Source organism: Delphinus delphis, chromosome 14 (genome assembly GCF_949987515.2).
Source record: "Delphinus delphis chromosome 14, mDelDel1.2, whole genome shotgun sequence".
In the NCBI taxonomy this organism is placed as follows: Eukaryota; Metazoa; Chordata; class Mammalia; order Artiodactyla; family Delphinidae; genus Delphinus; species Delphinus delphis.
This window is the reverse complement of record NC_082696.1, coordinates 66,520,267-66,540,463: the sequence shown is the minus strand read 5'-3', so window position 1 is coordinate 66,540,463 and position 20,197 is coordinate 66,520,267. Positions and strand designations below refer to the sequence as shown.

The following is a 20,197-nucleotide window of genomic DNA, read 5'->3' as shown; positions in this document are numbered from 1 at the left end:
TAATTTTAGTACCCTGAAATAACTGTTTATAGTACCTTCCACAGACACACAATTTTTATATAGTTGTGTCCACAATGTGTATACTCTTTGGTATTATGCCCTTTATCCTAAGTGTAATAGGAAACTGTTCTGTAGTCTTTACAGTTATTTATCACAGTGGAAGCATAATATTCTTTCTTTGGTTGCTGTTCAGTATCTTGTTAAACCATTTCCTTAATGTTAGACATTTAGGTTATTTCCCAGTTAGAGCTAGTCTCTTACCTTAGAGCAAACACTGATTGGTTTTCCACCTTATTCTGGCTAATGCTGCAGGAAGACAAAGTCTTAGGGAGCCAGAGGGAGAGTCCGGACCCCAGCCTGCTGCGCCATGGCCCAATCCCAGCCAGCCTGGGGTTCTGCACGGCCTTGATTCCATTTAAGTTTTAAAAACATGCCTGATATACCTAGCAGTTTCTGGAAATGGTTAAGATTTTTGTCTCTTGCAAAATCAATCACTCTCTTGAGTGTGGAGAAGGTCCTTCTCAGTGGGCTCTGGAAATCCACAGAGCTCCTGACAGGTGCGAGTCGGGTGCTCCTTTGGAAGAAGGCTCCACCTCTGCCTAGCTGTTTGCAAACAAATCCTCAGCAGAATCACCTTTGGGAATCCTGATTTAAAAAAAAAAAGCTAGTCTCTTGCAGATCAAAAGGGACACGGTCGGGGGGCTTCCCTGGTGGCGCAGTGGTTGAGAGTCTGCCTGGCGATGCAGGGGACACGGGTTCGTGCCCCGGTCCGGGAAGATCCCACGTGCCGCGGAGCGGCTGGGCCCGTGAGCCATGGCCGCTGAGCCTGCGTGTCCAGAGCCTGTGCTCCGCAACGGGAGAGGCCACAACAGTGAGAGGCCCGCGTACCGCAAAAAAAAAAAAAAAGAGGACAGGGTGCTATATAAGTGTCAGAATCCGTTAGTTACCTGGCATTTCAGTGCCTGGCAGTTTGATGGACAGCTAGCTCTGTGCTCAGCCACGTGAGGATCATCAAGTCTTGTGGGATGGAGGGTCCCCCGGCACACGAGGATTGATGTGCCTTTAACCTGCCTGTCATTTATCTTCCAGAGCCCAGGAATCTCGATTCCCAGGGATAAAACTGTCTTGTGGACTATTTTCCTATGTGGTTCTCCTTTAGCATTTCCATTAAAAAAAAAATGACTTAAGCTAGTTTTTCCACACCCATATTGAATAGCAAATAAATAGGATATTTTTAGTTTTTGTTTTTTTACATAATTGTACATACTAACCCTTATTTTCAGTGCAAAGAAAAAGCTTTGGAATATGCGTAAAATTGCATGCATACTGTCCTGTTGATCTGTGGTTATAGAAATGGTCTTATCTGAAACGAGAAATCCCCTTGCCTTGGCACCTAGTTGACCATGGATTTCGATGGTTCACAGCAGTACTAAGAGGATACTTCTTTCCGAGGCCTTAAGATCAATATTTCCTGACTTCTGTGAAGTGGGAAAGATTGATGATGGTACCTTTGGTGGATGGCCTGAGAAAGGCTGTGAGCCATGCAGAGTTGTTTTCATTGGCTAATAACATGGAATTTTTCTGATTATTTTGTGTTTGGGTGAAGTGAGTGTTACTTCTTATTTTTGATTGATGTGGTTCACAGATGCTTTGGAAAGTGAATTTCAGGCTGATTCTGGAGCTGTGTCCTGTTCTAAGTGTCTATAAAGCAGATGAGCAACGGGCCTTACTTCCCTTCATCAGACTCGACTTCTTACTGAGTCTAAAATTTAGCTGAGGACATTGGTTCTCAGACCTTTTTGGTCTAAGGACCCTTTTACTTCCTTAAATATTACGGAGGCCCATAAAGAGCTCTGTTTGTGAGTTTATATCTATCAATAATTACCGTATTTGAAAATAAAATTTAGAAATATTAAAGATATTCATTTAAAAATAAGTCCATTTTGTAGCAACATAAATAGCATCATTTTGTGAAAAAGAACTTTTTCAAAACAAAAATGAGAAGAGTAGCATTGTTTGACATTGTTTGCTCATGTCCTTACTGTCTTACTTAGAATTCTGACATCTTTTATTGCTGCCTGCAGTCTATTGTAATGTCACTGACGTAGCTTCTGGCAAACACCACAGTACACTCATGAGAGAATGAGCATGAGAAATGCCAATGTTGTTGTAATATTATGAAAATAATCTTAACCTCACGGACTCGGGTCCCTGGACACTTCCAGAACTGCTGGCTTTAGGGGATGAGTATATAATTTAAAAATCCGGTTCAGCTGCAGGCATGTATTGTCAGGAATTCTCCATTTAGGAGATACCCACTGCCCGTGGAGGATTTTTTTGTCCTCTAATGTGTCACTTGAATTTAATGAACACAAGAAGGAAGTCTGACATTGAGATGCAAAACACTAGGCTGAACTTCAGAGAGCCCTTATCTATCTGTATAAGAAGACAGTGGAATATTGTTTTATTGCAGAAAGATAGTGTGGCCTTGAAAGTGCTTTCACCGTCTGGACCCCCTTGGGTTTTTTAAGGGGGGTGAACCCTGGAACTAGGAGTAGGGAGTCTGGAGGAGAAGGGTGTGGACCTGAGCCAGGGATTGCAGGTTTCCACTAGCGCACAGGTCTGCACTCCGTGATTAACCATCTCTTCCAGCTGAGCACTCTAAGGCCCCCAGGCAGGTGGAGACACCCCCAGGGACCACTGGTCCAAGGCGCGCCGGCCACCTACGTTGTCTCGGTTAATTCCGGCAGCTCCCCATTCTCAAGTTGAGAAGACAGAGCACAGAGAGGTCAAATCACTTGCCTGAAGATCCCCAGCTAGCTACTGCTGGGCCCCTCTGGGCCTGTGGGGTCCCACGTGTACTTGCCTGTGTCCATTCCACCTCTCTGCCCTTGAAGGGGCAGACCACAGCCTTCTTTTGGGGGAAGAGACTCCTGCCCCGTGGTTGGTACCATGGCTCACAGGTACATCTCAGTTAGGCTCGAATTAAAGTTATGTTTGAATATGACTTGGATACAGTTTGGCCAAGAGAAAATCTGATGGGCTACATCAGGTCCAGTGTCCCAAGATAGACCGTGCCTGGCACAGGGCTGCTGTGTCGCACAACTCCAGGGGACACCATTCACATCCTAGTCTATGTGAGCCCTGCTCCCTGGAGCTGAGCCGTGCACGGCCTGCTCACACCTACGTGGACGCCCTGGCCCATCGCTAAGTGCCTGTTAGTGTTGCTGTCCTAGACCGTGAGCTCAAGGTCAGGAATGATGTCCTGCCGTCTCTGGGACCCTAAGCGCCCAGCACAGGATGTAGGAGGCATAGTGGGTGGTCTAGAGGCGCTTGTTTGATGTGAACGCCTGGTTCCCCCCCCACCCCTCCGCCGCTCGGCTGGAGGCCCCATTAGGTCCACGCACACCAGTGGTTTGTAACGATGCCTCTTGCCTCCTTCAGGTCTTGCGCTTCAGTCGTGGGCGAAGCCTGAGGAAAAAGAGAGAGAGGCTCAAGGAAGAGAGGAGAGCTCAGTCTGTGCCGAGAGATGATGTGGCACAAAGCAAGGTGGGGGGGTAGCCCTCCTGCCCACTTCCAGGGTGGGAAACTGTCTCCCTGCCTCCTCCGGGCCCGTCTGCCGGGCCCTCCTCTGTCTCTCCTTTCCTCGGGGTCCTTCAAATCTTGTCCGTCTTTCCTTCTGGCCTCTTGTCTTCTCCTCTCCATGATTACAGGCCGTGTACTCCTATGCCGCCCATCTTTTCCAGCACCCTGTGTGGCTGTATTTGCGAGCCCTGTGCATCCGTGGCCTTGTCGCTTCCATGTGGACAGCACAGCCTCTCTGGCACCGCACCCTTCATCATGTAGAGCAGAGGTTTTCAAAATGTGGATCCACTTGTCACCTGGAGCCTTGGTAGAAATGCAAATTTGGGGGCCTCACCCCAAACCCACTGGATCAGAAACTCTGGGGTGGGGCCCAGCAATCTGTGTTTGAACAAGCCCTCCAGGTGATTCCAATGTGGACTACAGTTGGAGGACCAGTGGCGTAGCTTGTTGCCTCTCCTTCCGCTTAGGGAGTGAACAGAGGCTGTGTTAGCCCATATGGCTCCTCTGTGCAAATTAGCAAAAGATGCCTTCTGGGCAGACCAGCCTAGCACAGGGCACGTATGGTGAATAGAGCCCGAGGTGGACTTCAGCTCCCTCAGCCCCACTCATGCCCTCGGTTAGGTGCCTTTGTGCAGTGAACAGCTTGCACAGCTGTGCACAGCAGCCCTGGAGTGAACCATGCCTTTCATCTCTCCCAGGAAGAAGACTAGGATATAGAGACAACTTCTGGCACATAAAATTTTATACCAACTATTTGTTTTTCTCTCTGTTTGAAAATCTTACCAGTTTCCAGGGTTACGGCATTGTAACTCGCATTGGTTCCTGTGTGTGAATTGTACATATTAACTTGTAAAAGTTCTCACAAGGACCAGAAATGTGATTTTTTTTTTTTCATTTCAGAAGGCTCTCACTCTCCTCTGAATTGTGAGGGTCCAAGATCAAAGAATGAGTGGTGTTGTCTTTTTGTTGAAATGTAAAGGACCAAAAAATCTCTAATGCTGAGGTGTTTTGTGTGTACTACGTTCCTAAAGTTGCAGAACATAGAGTTAGACCCAAGGCAATATCTAGTTTGGCACCTAATAAATGAAAAACCAAACATTCAACTCACCAGGAAAAACACAGGTGTTCAGTTAAATCCACCAAGCAGTGCTTCCTATGTCTGAAATTTGTCATTGGAAAAGATTCCCAGGGATCCTTTAGTGGATGGAGGCTGGGAAATTTTATGCCATTATTGAAAAAGGCTGGGGGATCAAGTAGAAGAGGTTTCTGGGCTTTTTTTCCTCTGTAGGGAAGTGTCTCAGCAGGAGACACCCATAGCAGTGAACAGGCTGTACCCAGAAAAGAAGAGTCCAGAGAAGATTTCCTGTCTGCCTCCCCGGAGCCCAGAGCAAAGGACAACAGGCAGAAAAAGTCAAGGCCCAAGGTCAGGAGGCACGTGAGAGCTGCCAAGAGGGAGGAGGGCTGGCGGAGGGCCCTGGGGTAGCGTCATGCCCAGCAGCTAAAAAGCCACTGCAGTTGCCTTGCTTGCTGGTTTGCAGCCAGAGCATAGAACTCGGCCCTGGCCGGCTGTGGACACAAGGTAAGCATGCTGGTACGACTCTTGTGACACGTACCTGGCGTAGAACGCTGAGAGACTAGCAAGGCGGGCCGGACGGGAGCCACCAGCTGGGCATCAGGCTCGCAGATGTCACGGCGCTCACGGTGGCTGTCGCCTTCTCTCCCACAGGCGTCAGCGTTTTCTGACCCCACCCCACCAGCAGACCAGCAGCCTGGACAGCAGAAGAGCTCGCACACTCACAGTCACCCTAAAAAGAGGCCCAGGCATCGCTGTTCACCCCCAGGTGCCCCCCACGAGTTCAGAGCGTACCAGCTCTACACGCTGTACCGGGGCAAGGACGGCAAAGTGATGCAGGTACCTGCCGGGCCCTGTCAGGGCAGGACTGTAGGCTGTAAGCGAGGTGTCTGTGTAACCCTGTTGCTGGGGGCTAATGTCCACTTTCGGTGGTGACTACAGAAGGCATGAGCTTTGAAGATAAGCCAGCTGGCCCTCTCCACCTAAACTGTGCAGTACCCTCCTGCCACGTAGGCCTGGAGAGCACAGGGATGTTACAAAGCTCTCTGCACCATCCTTAGGTACTGCATAGATAATCTTGAGGCCGGATAGTAGATAAAAGCAGCTTGAGGACTGGGACCGTATGTTACACTCTCTGAATCTTCTTTAACGTCTACGGAGCCAAGGCTTGGCCTGTCAGTCCAAAGTTACCACAGGGATGAGTCTCCTCCATCACGTGTGGTCCCCTGGTGTACTGACAGACACATATTCTCAGAAGGAACGAACGACTTGGATTGATTCCTTTTTGGCTTCCCTCTTAGGCCCCAATAAATGGCTGTCGATGTGAACCCCTGATCAACAAGCTGGAGAATCAGTTGGAGGCAACTGTGGAGGAGATCAAAGCAGAGCTGGTGTCGGTTCAGGATAAGATGAACACGAAGCTGGGGCACATGGAGAATAAGACCCAGCACCAAGTAAGCGGTTGCCATCCTTCCAATGGCGTGGTGTCCTGGCAGAAAATGAAATCAGACCTCAGCACACCTTTCTGTTCTGCAGACTCTGCCCTGAGCATGTCGGGCAGGCTGTCAGGGAAAGAGACCTATGATTTCTTTTTTTTCCTAATTTTATTTCTTTATACAGCTGGTTCTTATTAGTTACCTATTTTATACATACTAGTGTATACACGTCAATCCCAATCTCCCAATTCATCCCAACATGACCCCACCCTCCTGCCGCTTTCCCCGCTTTGTGTCCATACCTCTTTTCTCTACATCTGTGTCTCTATTTCTGCCCTGCAAACTGGTTCATCTGTACCATTTTTCTACGTTCCACATACATGCGTTAATATACGATATTTGTTTTTCTTTCTGATCTACTTCACTCTGTATGATAGTCTCTAGATCCATCCACGTCGCTACAAATGACCCAATTTCATTCCTTTTTATGGCTGAGTAATATTCCATTGTATATATGCACATCTTCTTTATCCATTCGTCTGTCGATGGTCATCTAGGTTGCATCCATGTCCTGGCTGTTATAAACAGTGCTGCAATGAACATTGGGGTTCATGTGTCTTTTTGCAATTATGGTTTTCTCTGGGTATATGTCCAGTAGTGGGATTGCTGGGTCAAATGGTAATTCTATTTTCAGTTTTTTAAGGAACCTCCATACTGTTCTCCATAGTGGCTGTACCGATTCACATTCCCAGCAGTAGTGCAAGAGGGTTCCCTTTTCTCCACACCCTCTCCAGAATTTATTGTTTGTAGATTTTTTGATGATGGCCATTCTGATTGATGTGAGGTGATACCTCATTGTAGTTTGGATTTGCATTTCTCTAATGATTAGTGATGTTGAGCATCCTTTCATGTGTTTGTTGGCCATCTGTATGTCTTCTTTGGAGAAATGTCTATTTAGGTCTTCTGCCCATTTTTGGATTGGGGTGTTTGTTTTTTTGATATTGAGCTGTATGAGCTGCTTATATATTTTGGAGATTAATCCATTGTTAGTTGTTTTGTTTGCAAATATTTTCTCCCACTCTGAGGGTTGTCTTTTCATCTTGTTTGTAGTTTCCTTTGCTGTGCAAAAGCTTTTAAGTTTCATTAGGTCCCATTTGTTTATTTTTATTTCCATTATTCTAGGAGGTGGATCAAAAAGGATCTTGCAGTGATTTATGTCATAGAGTGTTCTGCCTATGTTTTCCTCTAAGAATTTTATAGTATCTGACCTTACATTTAGGTCTTTAATCCATTTTGAGTTTATTTTTGTGTATGGTGTTAGGGAGTGTTCTAATTCCATTCTTTTACATGTAGCTGTCCAGTTTTCCCAGCACCACTTATTGAAGAGACTGTCTTTTTTCCATTGTATATCCTTGCCTCCCTCATCATAGATTAGTTGACCATAGGTGCATGGGTTTATCTTAGGGCTTTCTATCCTGTTCCATTGATCTATATTTCTGTTTTTGTGCCAGTACCATATTGTCTTGATTACTGTATCTTTGTAGTATAGTCTGAAGTCAGGGAGTCTGATTCCTCCAGCTCCGTTTCTTTCCCTCGAGAACGCTTTGGCTATTCGGGGTGTTTTGTGTCTCCATACAAATTTGAAGTTTTTTTGTTCTAGTTCTGTAAAAAATGCCATTGGTAATTTGATAGGGATTGCATTGAGTCTGTAGATTGCTTTGGGTAATTTAGTCATTTTCATAATATTGATTCTTCCAATCCAAGAACATGGTATATCTCTCCATCTGTTTGTATCATCTTTAATTCCTTTCATCAGTGTCTTGTAGTTTTCTGCATACAGGTCTTTTTTCTCCCTACATAGGTTTTATTCCTAGGTATTCTATTCTTTTTGTTGCAGTGGTAAATGGGAGTGTTTCCTTAATTTCTTTTTCAGATTTTTCATCATTAGTGTATAGAAATGCCAGAGATTTCTGTGCATTAATTTTGTATCCTGCAACTTTACCAAATTCATTGATTAGCTCTAGTAGTTTTCTAGTGGCATCTTTAGGATTCTCTATGTATAGTATCATGTCATCTGCAAACAGTGACAACTTTACTTCTTTTCCAATTTGGATTCCTTTTATTTCTTTTTTTTCTCTGATTGCTGTGGCTAGGACTTCCAAAACTATGTTCAGTAATAGTGGTGAGAGTGGACATCCTTGTCTTGTTCCTGATCTGGGAGGAAATGCTTTCAGTTTTTCACCATTGAGAATGATGTTTGCTGTGGGTTTGTCGTATATGGCCTTTGTTATGTTGAGGTAGGTTCCCTCTATGCCCACTTTCTGTAGAGTTTTTATCGTAAATGGGTGTTGAATTTTGTCAAAAGCTTTTTCTGCATCTATTGAGATGATCTTATGGTTTTTCTTCTTCAGTTTGTTAATGTGGTGTATCACATTGATTGATTTGCATATATTGGAGAATCCTTGCATCCCTGGGATAAATTCCACTTGATCATGGTGTATGATCCTTTTAATGGGTTGTTGGATTCTGTTTGCTAGTGTTTTGTTGAGGATTTTTGCATCTATATTCATCAGTGATATTGGTCTGTAATTTTTTTTTGGTAGTATTTTTGTCTGGTTTTGGTATCAGGGTGATGGTGGCTTCGTAGAATGAGTTTGAGAGTGTTTCTTCCTCTGCAAATATTTGGAAGAGTTTGAGAAGGATGGGTCCTTTTAGCTCTCCTTTAAATTTGTGATAGAATTCACCTGTGAAGGCATCTGGACCTGGACTTTTGTTTATTGAAAGATTTTTACTCACAGTTTAAATTTCATGTAGTTGGTCTGTTCATATTTTCTATTTCTTCCTGGTTTAGTCTTGGAAGGTTTGTCTTTCTAAGAATTTGTCCTTTTCTTCCAGGTTGTCCATTTTATTGGCATAGAGTTGCTTGTAGTAGTCTCTTAGGATGCTTTGTATTTCTGTGGTGTCTGTTGTAACTGCTCCTTTTTCATTTCTAATTTTATTGATTTGAGTCCTCTCCTTTTGCTTGATGAGTCTGGCTAATGGATTATCAATTATGTTCATCTTCTCAAAGAACCAGCTTTTAGTTTTATTGATCTTTGCTATTGTTTTCTTTGTTTCTGTTTCATTTATTTCTGATCTGATCTTTATGATTTCTTTCCTTCTGCTAACTTTGGGTTTTGTTTGTTCTTCTTTCTCTAGTTCCTTTAGGTGTAAGGTTAGATTGTTTATTTGAGATTTTTCTTGTTTTTTGAGGTAGACTTGTATTGCTATAAACTTCCCTCTTAAAACTGCTTTTGCTGCATCCCATAGGTTTTGGATCATCGTGTTCTCATTGTCATTTGTCTCTAGGTATTTTTTTATTTCCTCTTTGATTTCTTCAGTGATCCGTTGGTTATTTAGTAACATATTGTTTAGCATCCATGTGTTTGTGTTTTTTATGTTTTTGTCCCTGTAATTGATACTAACTCAGAACGTTGTGATCAGAAAAGATGCTTGATATGATTTAAAGAAAATTTAAGTTTTCTTAAATTTACTGAGGCTTGATTTGTGACCCTAGATGAGATCTATCCTGGAGAATATTCCATACGCACTTGAGAAGAAAGTGTAATCTGCTGTCTTTGGATGGAATGTCCTATAAATATCAATTAAATCTATCTGGTCTCTTGTGTCATTTAAAGCTTGTGTTTCCTTATTAAGTTTCTGTTTGGATGATCTGTCCATTGGTGTAAGTGAGGTGTTAAAGTCCCCCACTATTATTGTGTTACTGTTGATTTCCTCTTTTATAGCTCTTAGCAGTTGCCTTCTGTATCGAGGTGCTCCTATGTTTGGTGCATATATATTTGTAACTGTTATATCTTCTTCTTGGATTGATCCCTTGCTCATTATGTAGTGTCCTTCCTTGTCTCTTGTAACATTCTTTATTTTAAAGTTTACTTTATCTGTCATAAGGATTGCTACTCCAGCTTTCTTTTGATTTCCATATCCATGGAATATCTTTTTCCATCCCCTCGCTTTCAGTCTGTATGTGTCCCTAGGTCTGAGGGGGTCTTTTGTAGACAGCACATATATGGGTCTTGTTTTCGTATCCATTCAGCGAGCCTGTGTCTTTTGGTTGGAGCATTTAATCCATTCACGTTTAAGGTAATTATTGCTATGTATGTTCCTATGACCATTTTCTTAATTGTTTTGGGTTTGTTTTTGTAGGTCCTTTTCTTCTCTTGTGTTTCCCACTTAGAGAAATTCCTTTAGCATTTGTTGTAGAGCTGGTTTGGTGGTGCTGAATTCTTTTAGCTTTTGCTTGTGTGTAACACTTTTGATTTTTCCGTTGAATCTGAATGAGATGCTTTCTGGATAGAGTAATCTTGGTTGTAGTTTTTTCCCTTTCATCACTTTAAATATGTCATGCCACTCCATTCAGGCTTGTAGAGTTTCTGCTGAGAAATCAGCTGTTAACCTTATGGGACTTCCCTTGTATGTTATTTGTCATTTTTCCTTTGCTGCTTTCAGTAATTTTTCTTTGTCTTTAATTTTTGCCAGTTGGATTACTATGTGTCTCGGCGTGTTTCTCCTTGGGTTTATCCTGTATGGGACTCTCTGTGCTTCCCGGACTTGGGTGGCTATTTCCTTTCCCACGTTAGGGAAGTTTTTGACTATAATCTCTTCAGATGTTTTCTCGGGTCCTTTCTCTCTGTCTCTTCTCCTTCTGGGACCTCTATAATGTGAATGTTGTTGTGTTTAATGTGGTCCCAGAGGTCCCTTAGGCTGTCTTCATTTCTTTTCATTCTTTTTTCTTTATTCTGTTCAGCAGTGAATTCCAGCATTCTGTCTTCCAGGTCACTTATCTGTTCTTCTGCCTCAGTTCTTCTGCTATTGATTCCTTCTCGTTTATTTTTCATTTCAGTTATTGTATTGTTCATCTCTGTTAAACATTTCTTGTATCTTCTCGATCTTTGCCTCCATTCTTTTTCCGAGGTCCTGGATCATCTTCCTTATAATTATTCTGATTTCTTTTTCTGGAAGGTTGCCTATCTCCACTTCATTTACGTGTTTTTCTGGGGTTTTATCTTGTTCCTTCATCTGATACATAGCCCTAACTCTTCATCTTGTCTGTCTTTCTATGAATGTGGTTTGTTTCACAGGCTGCAGAATTGTAGTTCTTCTTGCTTCTGTCTGCCCTCTGGTGGATGAGGCTATCTAAGAGGCTTGTGCAAGTTTCCTGATGGGAGGGACTGGTGGTGGGTAGAGCTGGGTGTTACTCTGATGGGCAGAGCTCAGTAAAACTTTAATCCACTTGTCTGCTGATGAGTAGGTTTGGGTTCCCTTCCTGTTGGTTGTTTGGCCTGAGGCAACCCAACACTGGAGCCTACCCGGGCTCTTTGGTGGGGCTAATGGCGGACTCTGGAAGGGCTCACGCCAAGGAGTACTTCCCAGAACTTCTGCTGCCAGTGTCCTTGTCCCTGTAGTGAGCCACAGCTACCCCCCACCTCTGCAGGACACCTTCCAACACTAGCAGGTTAGGTCTGGTTTAGTCTCCTATGTGGTCACTGCTCCTTACCCTGGGTCCTGATGCACACACTACTTTGTGTGTGCCCTGCAAGAGTGGAGTCTCTGTTTCCCCCCAGTCTTTTCAGAGTCCTACAGTTAAACCCCACTAGCTTTCAAAGTGTGATTCTCTAGGAATTCCTCCTCCCATTGCCAGACCCCCAGGTTGGGAAGCCTGACGTGGGGCTCAGAACCTTCACTCCAGTGAGTGGACTTCTGTGGTCTAAGTGTTCTCCAGTTAGTGAGTCACCCACCCAGCAGTTATAGGATTTGATTTTATTGTGATTGTGCCCCTCCTACTGTCTCATTGTTGCTTCTCCTTTGTCTTTGGATGTGGGGTATCTTTTTGGTAAGTGCCAGTGTTTTCCTGTTGCTGATTGTTCAGCAGTTAGTTGTGATTCTGGTGCTCTTGCAAGGGGGAGTGCGAGCAAGTCTTTCTACTCCACCATCTTCCAGATGATGTGTGATTCCTTAAAGGCATTGACTTAACATTTTTTAGGAGCATGTTTAAATTGCTTCTGATTATAAAAATAACATATACCCATTATGGAGCATTTTTTAAAAATATGAAAACTAGGAAGGAAAATAAAATCACCTATGAGCCCATTATGATGAGAAAGCACTATTAATATTTGGGTTTATTTTCTTCCAGTCTTTTTATGTCTGTGCTTTACACCCGTTTCCCACTGCTCACTAAAGTAATATAATGATGTCTGTCTTGTTTTATTTTTCCACCTTTGTTTTGAAAGTTAGCATACATACAGAAAATTTGAAATGATAGCTTGCTTGTTCACTCTTCACCTAGGTTCAACCAGTCGTTACTATGTTGCCACGTTTGCTTTGTCTCTCACACACTTTTTGTTCTCTTGCTGAACTGTTTGAGATTTAGCCATAGACGGTCCTGACCCCTCACTCTAAGTACTCCACAGCACATTGACTAAGAATGAGGGTTTTGTCCTTCCTAACACAGTACCATTTTCATATCTGAGAAAATTAACACTAATTGCATAATATCCATCCATATTCACATTTTCTCATTTCTCCGAAAATGTTTTTCTCCTTTTTTTTTTTTTTTTTTTTTTTTTACTGTTTTTATTTTTGGCTGTGTCTTCATTGCTGCACGCAAGCTTTCTCTAGTTGTGGCGAGCAGCGGTTATTCTTTGTTGCGGACCATGGGCTCTGGAGCACAGGCTTAGTAGTTGTGGCGCACAGGCTTAGTAGCTCCGCGGCATGTGGGATCTTCCGGACCAGGGCTCAAACCCGTGTGCCCTGAATTGGCAGGCAGATTCTTTCTTTTTCTTTTTAAACAACTTTATTGGAGTATTATTGCTTTACAATTGTGTGTTAGTTTCTGCTTTATAACAAAGTGAATCAGTTATACATATACATATATTACTATATCTCTTTCCTCTTGCATCTCCCTCCCTGCCACCCTCACTATGCCACCCCTATAGGTGGTCACAAACCACCGAGCTGATCATGTGCTATGTGGCTGCTTCCCACTAACAATCTATTTTACGTTTGGTAGTGTATATATGTACATGTCACTCTCTAACCTTGTCACAGCTTACCTTTCCCCCTCCCCATATCCTCAAGTCCATTCTTTAGTACGTCTGTGTCTTCATTCCATCTTACCCCTAGGTACTTCATGACCTTTTTTTTTTTCTCTTAGATTCCATATATACGTGTTACCATACAGTATTTGTTTTCTCTTTCTGACTTCACGCTGTATGACAGACTCTAGGTCCATCCACCTCACTACAAATAACTCAATTTCGTTTCTTTTTATGGCTGAGTAATATTCCATTCTATATATGTGCCACATCTTCTTTATCCATTCATCGGATGATGGACACTAGGGTGTTTCCATCTCTGGGCTGTTGTAAATAGAGCTGCAAAGAACATTTTACTACAACACTCCTTTTGAATTATGGTTTTCTCAGGGTATATCCCCAGTAGAGGGATTGCTGGGTCATATGGTAATTCTATTTTTTTTTTTTCTGCGGTACGCGGGCCTTTCACTGTTGTAGCCTCTCCCATTGGGGAGCACATGCTCCGTACACGCAGGTGCAGCAGCCATGGCTTACACGCCCAGCCGCTACGTGGCATGTGGGATCCTCCCGGACCGGGGCACGAACCTGTGTCCCCGTGTTGGGCAGGTGGACTCTCAACCATTGCGCCACCATGGAAGCCCTGTATTTTCTTTTTTGGGAAACCTTCATACTGTTCTCCATAGTGGCTGTATCAACTTACATTACCACCAAGAGTACAAGAGTGTTCCCTTTTCTCCACACCCTCTCCAGCATTTATTGTTTCTAGATTTTTGGATGATGGCCCTTCTGACTGGTGTGAGATGATACCTCATTGTAGTTTTGAGTTGCATTTCTCTACTGATTAATGATGTTGAGCATTCTTTCATGTGTTTGTTGGCAGTGTGTATATCTTCTTTGGAGAAATGTCTATTTAGGTCTTCTGCCCATTTTTGGATTGGGTCGTTTGTTTTTTTGTTATTGAGCTGCATGAGCTGCTTGTAAATTTTGGAGATGAGTCCTTTGTCCGTTGCTTCATGTGAAAATACTTGCTCCCATTCTGAGGGTTGTCTTTTGGTCTTGTTTATGGTTTCCTTTGCTGTGCAAAAGCTTTGAAGTTTCATTAGGCCCCATTTGTTTATTTTTGTTTTTATTTCCATTTCGCTAGTAGGTGGGTCAGAAGGGATCTTGCTGTGATTGATGTCATAGAGTGTTCTGCCTATGGTTTCCTCTAGGAGTTTGATAGTTTCTGGCCTTACATGTAGGTCTTTAATCCATTTTGAGCTTATTTTTGTGTATGGTGTTAGGGAGCGATCTAATCTCATACTTTTACATGTACCTGTCCAGTTTTCCCAGCACCATTTATTGAAGAGGCTGTCCTTTCTCCACTGTACATTCCTGCCTCCTTTATCAAAGGTAAGGTGACCATATGCGCGTGGGTTTATCTCTGGGCTTTCTATGCTGTTCCTTTGATCTGTGTTTCTGGTTTTGTGCCAGTACCATACTGTAGCTTTGTAGTATAGTCTGAAGTCAGGGAGCCTGACTCCTCCAGCTCCGTTTTTCGTTCTCAAGGTTGCTTTGGCTATTCGGGGTCTTTTGTGTTTCCATACAAATTGTGAGATTTTTTGTTCTAGTTCTGTGAAAAATGCCGGTGGTAGTTTGCTAGGGATTGCACTGGATCTGTAGATTGCTTTGGGTAGTAGAGTCATTTTCACAATGTTGATTCTTCCAATCCAGGAACATGGTGTATCTCTCCATCTATTTGTATCATCTTTAATTTCTTTCACCAGTGTCTTACAATTTTCTGCATACAGGTCTTTTGTCTCCTTAGGTAGGTTTATTCCTAGATATTTTATTCTTTTTGTTGCAGTGGTAAACGGGAGTGTTTCCTTGATTTCACTTTCAGGTTTTTCATCATCAGTGTATAGGAATGCCAGAGATTTCTGTGCCTTAATTTTGTATCCTGCTGCTTTACCAAATTCATTGATTAGCTCTAGTAGTCTTCTGGGAGCATCTTTAGGATTCTCTATGTATAGTATGATGTCACGTGCAAACAGTGACAGCTTTACTTCTTCTTTTCCGATTTGTATTCCTTTTAATTCTCCTCTGATTGCTGTGGCTAAAACTTCCAAGACTATGTTGAATAAGAGTGGCGAGAGTGGGCAACCTTTACTTGCTCCTCATCTTAGTGGAAATGGTTTCAGTTTTTCACCACTGAGGACGATGTTGGCTGTGGTTTTGTCATACATGGCCTTTATTATGTTGAGGAAAGTTCCCTCCGTGCCTACCTTCTGCAGGGTTTTTATCATAAATGGGTGTTGAATTTTGTCGAAAGCTTTCTCTGCATCTGTTGACGTGAGCATATGGCTTTTCTCCTTGAGGTTGTTAGTGTGGTGTATCACATTGATTGATTTGCGTATGTTGAAGAATCCTTGCATTCCTGGAATAAACCCCCCTGGATCATGGTGTATGATCCTCTTAATGTGCTGCTGGATTCTGTTTGCTAGTAGTTTGTTGAGGAGTTTTGCATCTATGTTTATCAGTGATATTGGCCTGTAGTTTTCTTGCTTTGTGACATCTTTGTCTGGTTTTGGTATCAGGGTGATGGTGGCCTCGTAGAATGAGTTTGGGAGTGTTCCTCCCTCTGCTATATTTTGGAAGAGTTTGAGAAGGATAGGTGTTAACTCTTCCCTAAATGTTTGATAGAATTTGCCTGTGAAGCCATCTGGTCCTGGGCTTTTGTTTGTTAGGAAGATTTTTAATCACAGTTTCAATTTCAGTGCTTGTGATCGGGCTGTTCATATTTTCCATTTCTCCCTGATTCACTCTTGGCAGGTTGTGCATTTCTATGAATTTGTCCATTTCTTCCAGGTTGTCCATTTTATTGGCATAGAGGTGCTTGTAATCCCTCGTGATCCTGTGTGTATTTCTGCAATATCAGTTGTTACTTCTCCTTTTTCCGTTTTTTTTTTTTTTTTACCTCTTTATTGGAGTATGATTGCTTTATAATGGTGTGTTAGTTTCTGCTTTATAACAAAGTGAATCAGTTATACATATACGTATGTTCCCATATCTCTTCCCTCTTGCGTCTCCCACCCTCCCTATCCCAACCCTCTAGGTGGTCACAAAGCCCGGAGCTGATCTCCCTGTGCTACGCGGCTGCTTCCCACTAGCTATCTATTTTACGTTTGGTGGTGTATATATGTCCATGCCACTCTGTCACTTTGTCACAGCTTACTCTTCCCCCTCCCCATATCCTCAAGTCCGTTCTCTAGTAGGTCTGTCTTTATTCCTATCTTGCCCCTAGGTTCTCTATGACATTTTTTTCCTCTTAAATTCCCTACATATGTGTTAGCACATGGCATTTGTCTTTCTCTTTCTGACTTAACTTCACTCTGTGTGACAGACTCTAGGTCCATCCACCTCATTACAAATAGCTCAATTTCGTTTCTTTTTAGGGCTGAGTACTATTCCATTGTATATGTGTGCCACATCTTCTTTATCCATTCATGCGATGATGGACACTTAGGTCGTTTCCATCTCCGGGCTATTGTAAATAGAGCTGCGATGAACATTTTGGTACAGGACTCTTTTTGAATTATGGTTTTCTCAGGGTATATGCCCAGTAGTGGGATTGCTGGGTCATATGGTAGTTCTATTTGTAGTTTTTTAAGGAACCTCCATACTGTTCTCCATAGTGGCTGTACCGATTCACATTCCCAGCAGTAGTGCAAGAGGGTTCCCTTTTCTCCACACCCTCTCCAGCATTTATTGTTTCTAGATTTTTGGATGATGGCCCTTCTGACTGGTGTGAGATGATACCTCATTGTAGTTTTGAGTTGCATTTCTCTACTGATTAATGATGTTGAGCATTCTTTCATGTGTTTGTTGGCAGTGTGTATATCTTCTTTGGAGAAATGTCTATTTAGGTCTTCTGCCCATTTTTGGATTGGGTCGTTTGTTTTTTTGTTATTGAGCTGCATGAGCTGCTTGTAAATTTTGGAGATGAGTCCTTTGTCCGTTGCTTCATGTGAAAATACTTGCTCCCATTCTGAGGGTTGTCTTTTGGTCTTGTTTATGGTTTCCTTTGCTGTGCAAAAGCTTTGAAGTTTCATTAGGCCCCATTTGTTTATTTTTGTTTTTATTTCCATTTCGCTAGTAGGTGGGTCAGAAGGGATCTTGCTGTGATTGATGTCGTAGAGTGTTCTGCCTATGGTTTCCTCTAGGAGTTTGATAGTTTCTGGCCTTACATGTAGGTCTTTAATCCATTTTGAGCTTATTTTTGTGTATGGTGTTAGGGAGCGATCTAATCTCATACTTTTACATGTACCTGTCCAGTTTTCCCAGCACCATTTATTGAAGAGGCTGTCCTTTCTCCACTGTACATTCCTGCCTCCTTTATCAAAGGTAAGGTGACCATATGCGCGTGGGTTTATCTCTGGGCTTTCTATGCTGTTCCTTTGATCTGTGTTTCTGGTTTTGTGCCAGTACCATACTGTAGCTTTGTAGTATAGTCTGAAGTCAGGGAGCCTGACTCCTCCAGCTCCGTTTTTCGTTCTCAAGGTTGCTTTGGCTATTCGGGGTCTTTTGTGTTTCCATACAAATTGTGAGATTTTTTGTTCTAGTTCTGTGAAAAATGCCGGTGGTAGTTTGCTAGGGATTGCACTGGATCTGTAGATTGCTTTGGGTAGTAGAGTCATTTTCACAATGTTGATTCTTCCAATCCAGGAACATGGTGTATCTCTCCATCTATTTGTATCATCTTTAATTTCTTTCACCAGTGTCTTACAATTTTCTGCATACAGGTCTTTTGTCTCCTTAGGTAGGTTTATTCCTAGATATTTTATTCTTTTTGTTGCAGTGGTAAACGGGAGTGTTTCCTTGATTTCACTTTCAGGTTTTTCATCATCAGTGTATAGGAATGCCAGAGATTTCTGTGCCTTAATTTTGTATCCTGCTGCTTTACCAAATTCATTGATTAGCTCTAGTAGTCTTCTGGGAGCATCTTTAGGATTCTCTATGTATAGTATGATGTCACGTGCAAACAGTGACAGCTTTACTTCTTCTTTTCCGATTTGTATTCCTTTTAATTCTCCTCTGATTGCTGTGGCTAAAACTTCCAAGACTATGTTGAATAAGAGTGGCGAGAGTGGGCAACCTTTACTTGCTCCTCATCTTAGTGGAAATGGTTTCAGTTTTTCACCACTGAGGACGATGTTGGCTGTGGTTTTGTCATACATGGCCTTTATTATGTTGAGGAAAGTTCCCTCCGTGCCTACCTTCTGCAGGGTTTTTATCATAAATGGGTGTTGAATTTTGTCGAAAGCTTTCTCTGCATCTGTTGACGTGAGCATATGGCTTTTCTCCTTGAGGTTGTTAGTGTGGTGTATCACATTGATTGATTTGCGTATGTTGAAGAATCCTTGCATTCCTGGAATAAACCCCCCTGGATCATGGTGTATGATCCTCTTAATGTGCTGCTGGATTCTGTTTGCTAGTAGTTTGTTGAGGAGTTTTGCATCTATGTTTATCAGTGATATTGGCCTGTAGTTTTCTTGCTTTGTGACATCTTTGTCTGGTTTTGGTATCAGGGTGATGGTGGCCTCGTAGAATGAGTTTGGGAGTGTTCCTCCCTCTGCTATATTTTGGAAGAGTTTGAGAAGGATAGGTGTTAACTCTTCCCTAAATGTTTGATAGAATTTGCCTGTGAAGCCATCTGGTCCTGGGCTTTTGTTTGTTAGGAAGATTTTTAATCACAGTTTCAATTTCAGTGCTTGTGATCGGGCTGTTCATATTTTCCATTTCTCCCTGATTCACTCTTGGCAGGTTGTGCATTTCTATGAATTTGTCCATTTCTTCCAGGTTGTCCATTTTATTGGCATAGAGGTGCTTGTAATCCCTCGTGATCCTGTGTGTATTTCTGCAATATCAGTTGTTACTTCTCCTTTTTCCGTTTTTTTTTTTTTTTTTACCTCTTTATTGGAGTATGATTGCTTTATAATGGTGTGTTAGTTTCTGCTTTATAACAAAGTGAATCAGTTATACATATACGTATGTTCCCATATCTCTTCCCTCTTGCGTCTCCCACCCTCCCTATCCCAACCCTCTAGGTGGTCACAAAGCCCGGAGCTGATCTCCCTGTGCTACGCGGCTGCTTCCCACTAGCTATCTATTTTACGTTTGGTGGTGTATATATGTCCATGCCACTCTGTCACTTTGTCACAGCTTACTCTTCCCCCTCCCCATATCCTCAAGTCCGTTCTCTAGTAGGTCTGTCTTTATTCCTATCTTGCCCCTAGGTTCTCTATGACATTTTTTTCCTCTTAAATTCCCTACATATGTGTTAGCACATGGCATTTGTCTTTCTCTTTCTGACTTAACTTCACTCTGTGTGACAGACTCTAGGTCCATCCACCTCATTACAAATAGCTCAATTTCGTTTCTTTTTAGGGCTGAGTACTATTCCATTGTATATGTGTGCCACATCTTCTTTATCCATTCATGCGATGATGGACACTTAGGTCGTTTCCATCTCCGGGCTATTGTAAATAGAGCTGCGATGAACATTTTGGTACAGGACTCTTTTTGAATTATGGTTTTCTCAGGGTATATGCCCAGTAGTGGGATTGCTGGGTCATATGGTAGTTCTATTTGTAGTTTTTTAAGGAACCTCCATACTGTTCTCCATAGTGGCTGTACCGATTCACATTCCCAGCAGTAGTGCAAGAGGGTTCCCTTTTCTCCACACCCTCTCCAGCATTTATTGTTTCTAGATTTTTGGATGATGGCCCTTCTGACTGGTGTGAGATGATACCTCATTGTAGTTTTGAGTTGCATTTCTCTACTGATTAATGATGTTGAGCATTCTTTCATGTGTTTGTTGGCAGTCTGTATATCTTCTTTGGAGAAATGTCTATTTAGGTCTTCTGCCCATTTTTGGATTGGGTCGTTTGTTTTTTTGTTATTGAGCTGCATGAGCTGCTTGTAAATTTTGGAGATGAGTCCTTTGTCCGTTGCTTCATGTGAAAATACTT

At 42.5% G+C, this 20,197-nt stretch overlaps 1 protein-coding gene across 1 annotated transcript in view; it reads left to right on the top strand.

Annotated features, from left to right (window-relative positions):
* The window catches only part of ANKRD6 (ankyrin repeat domain 6), a 257,505-nt gene that overhangs the window by 161,721 nt on the left and 75,587 nt on the right, over positions 1–20,197 (top strand). The window contains exons 10-13 of the mRNA XM_060030233.1: positions 3,445–3,549; positions 4,874–5,008; positions 5,312–5,497; positions 5,959–6,111. Of these exons, the coding sequence (XP_059886216.1) occupies positions 3,445–3,549; positions 4,874–5,008; positions 5,312–5,497; positions 5,959–6,111 (579 nt within the window). The remainder of the gene's footprint in view (positions 1–3,444; positions 3,550–4,873; positions 5,009–5,311; positions 5,498–5,958; positions 6,112–20,197) is intronic.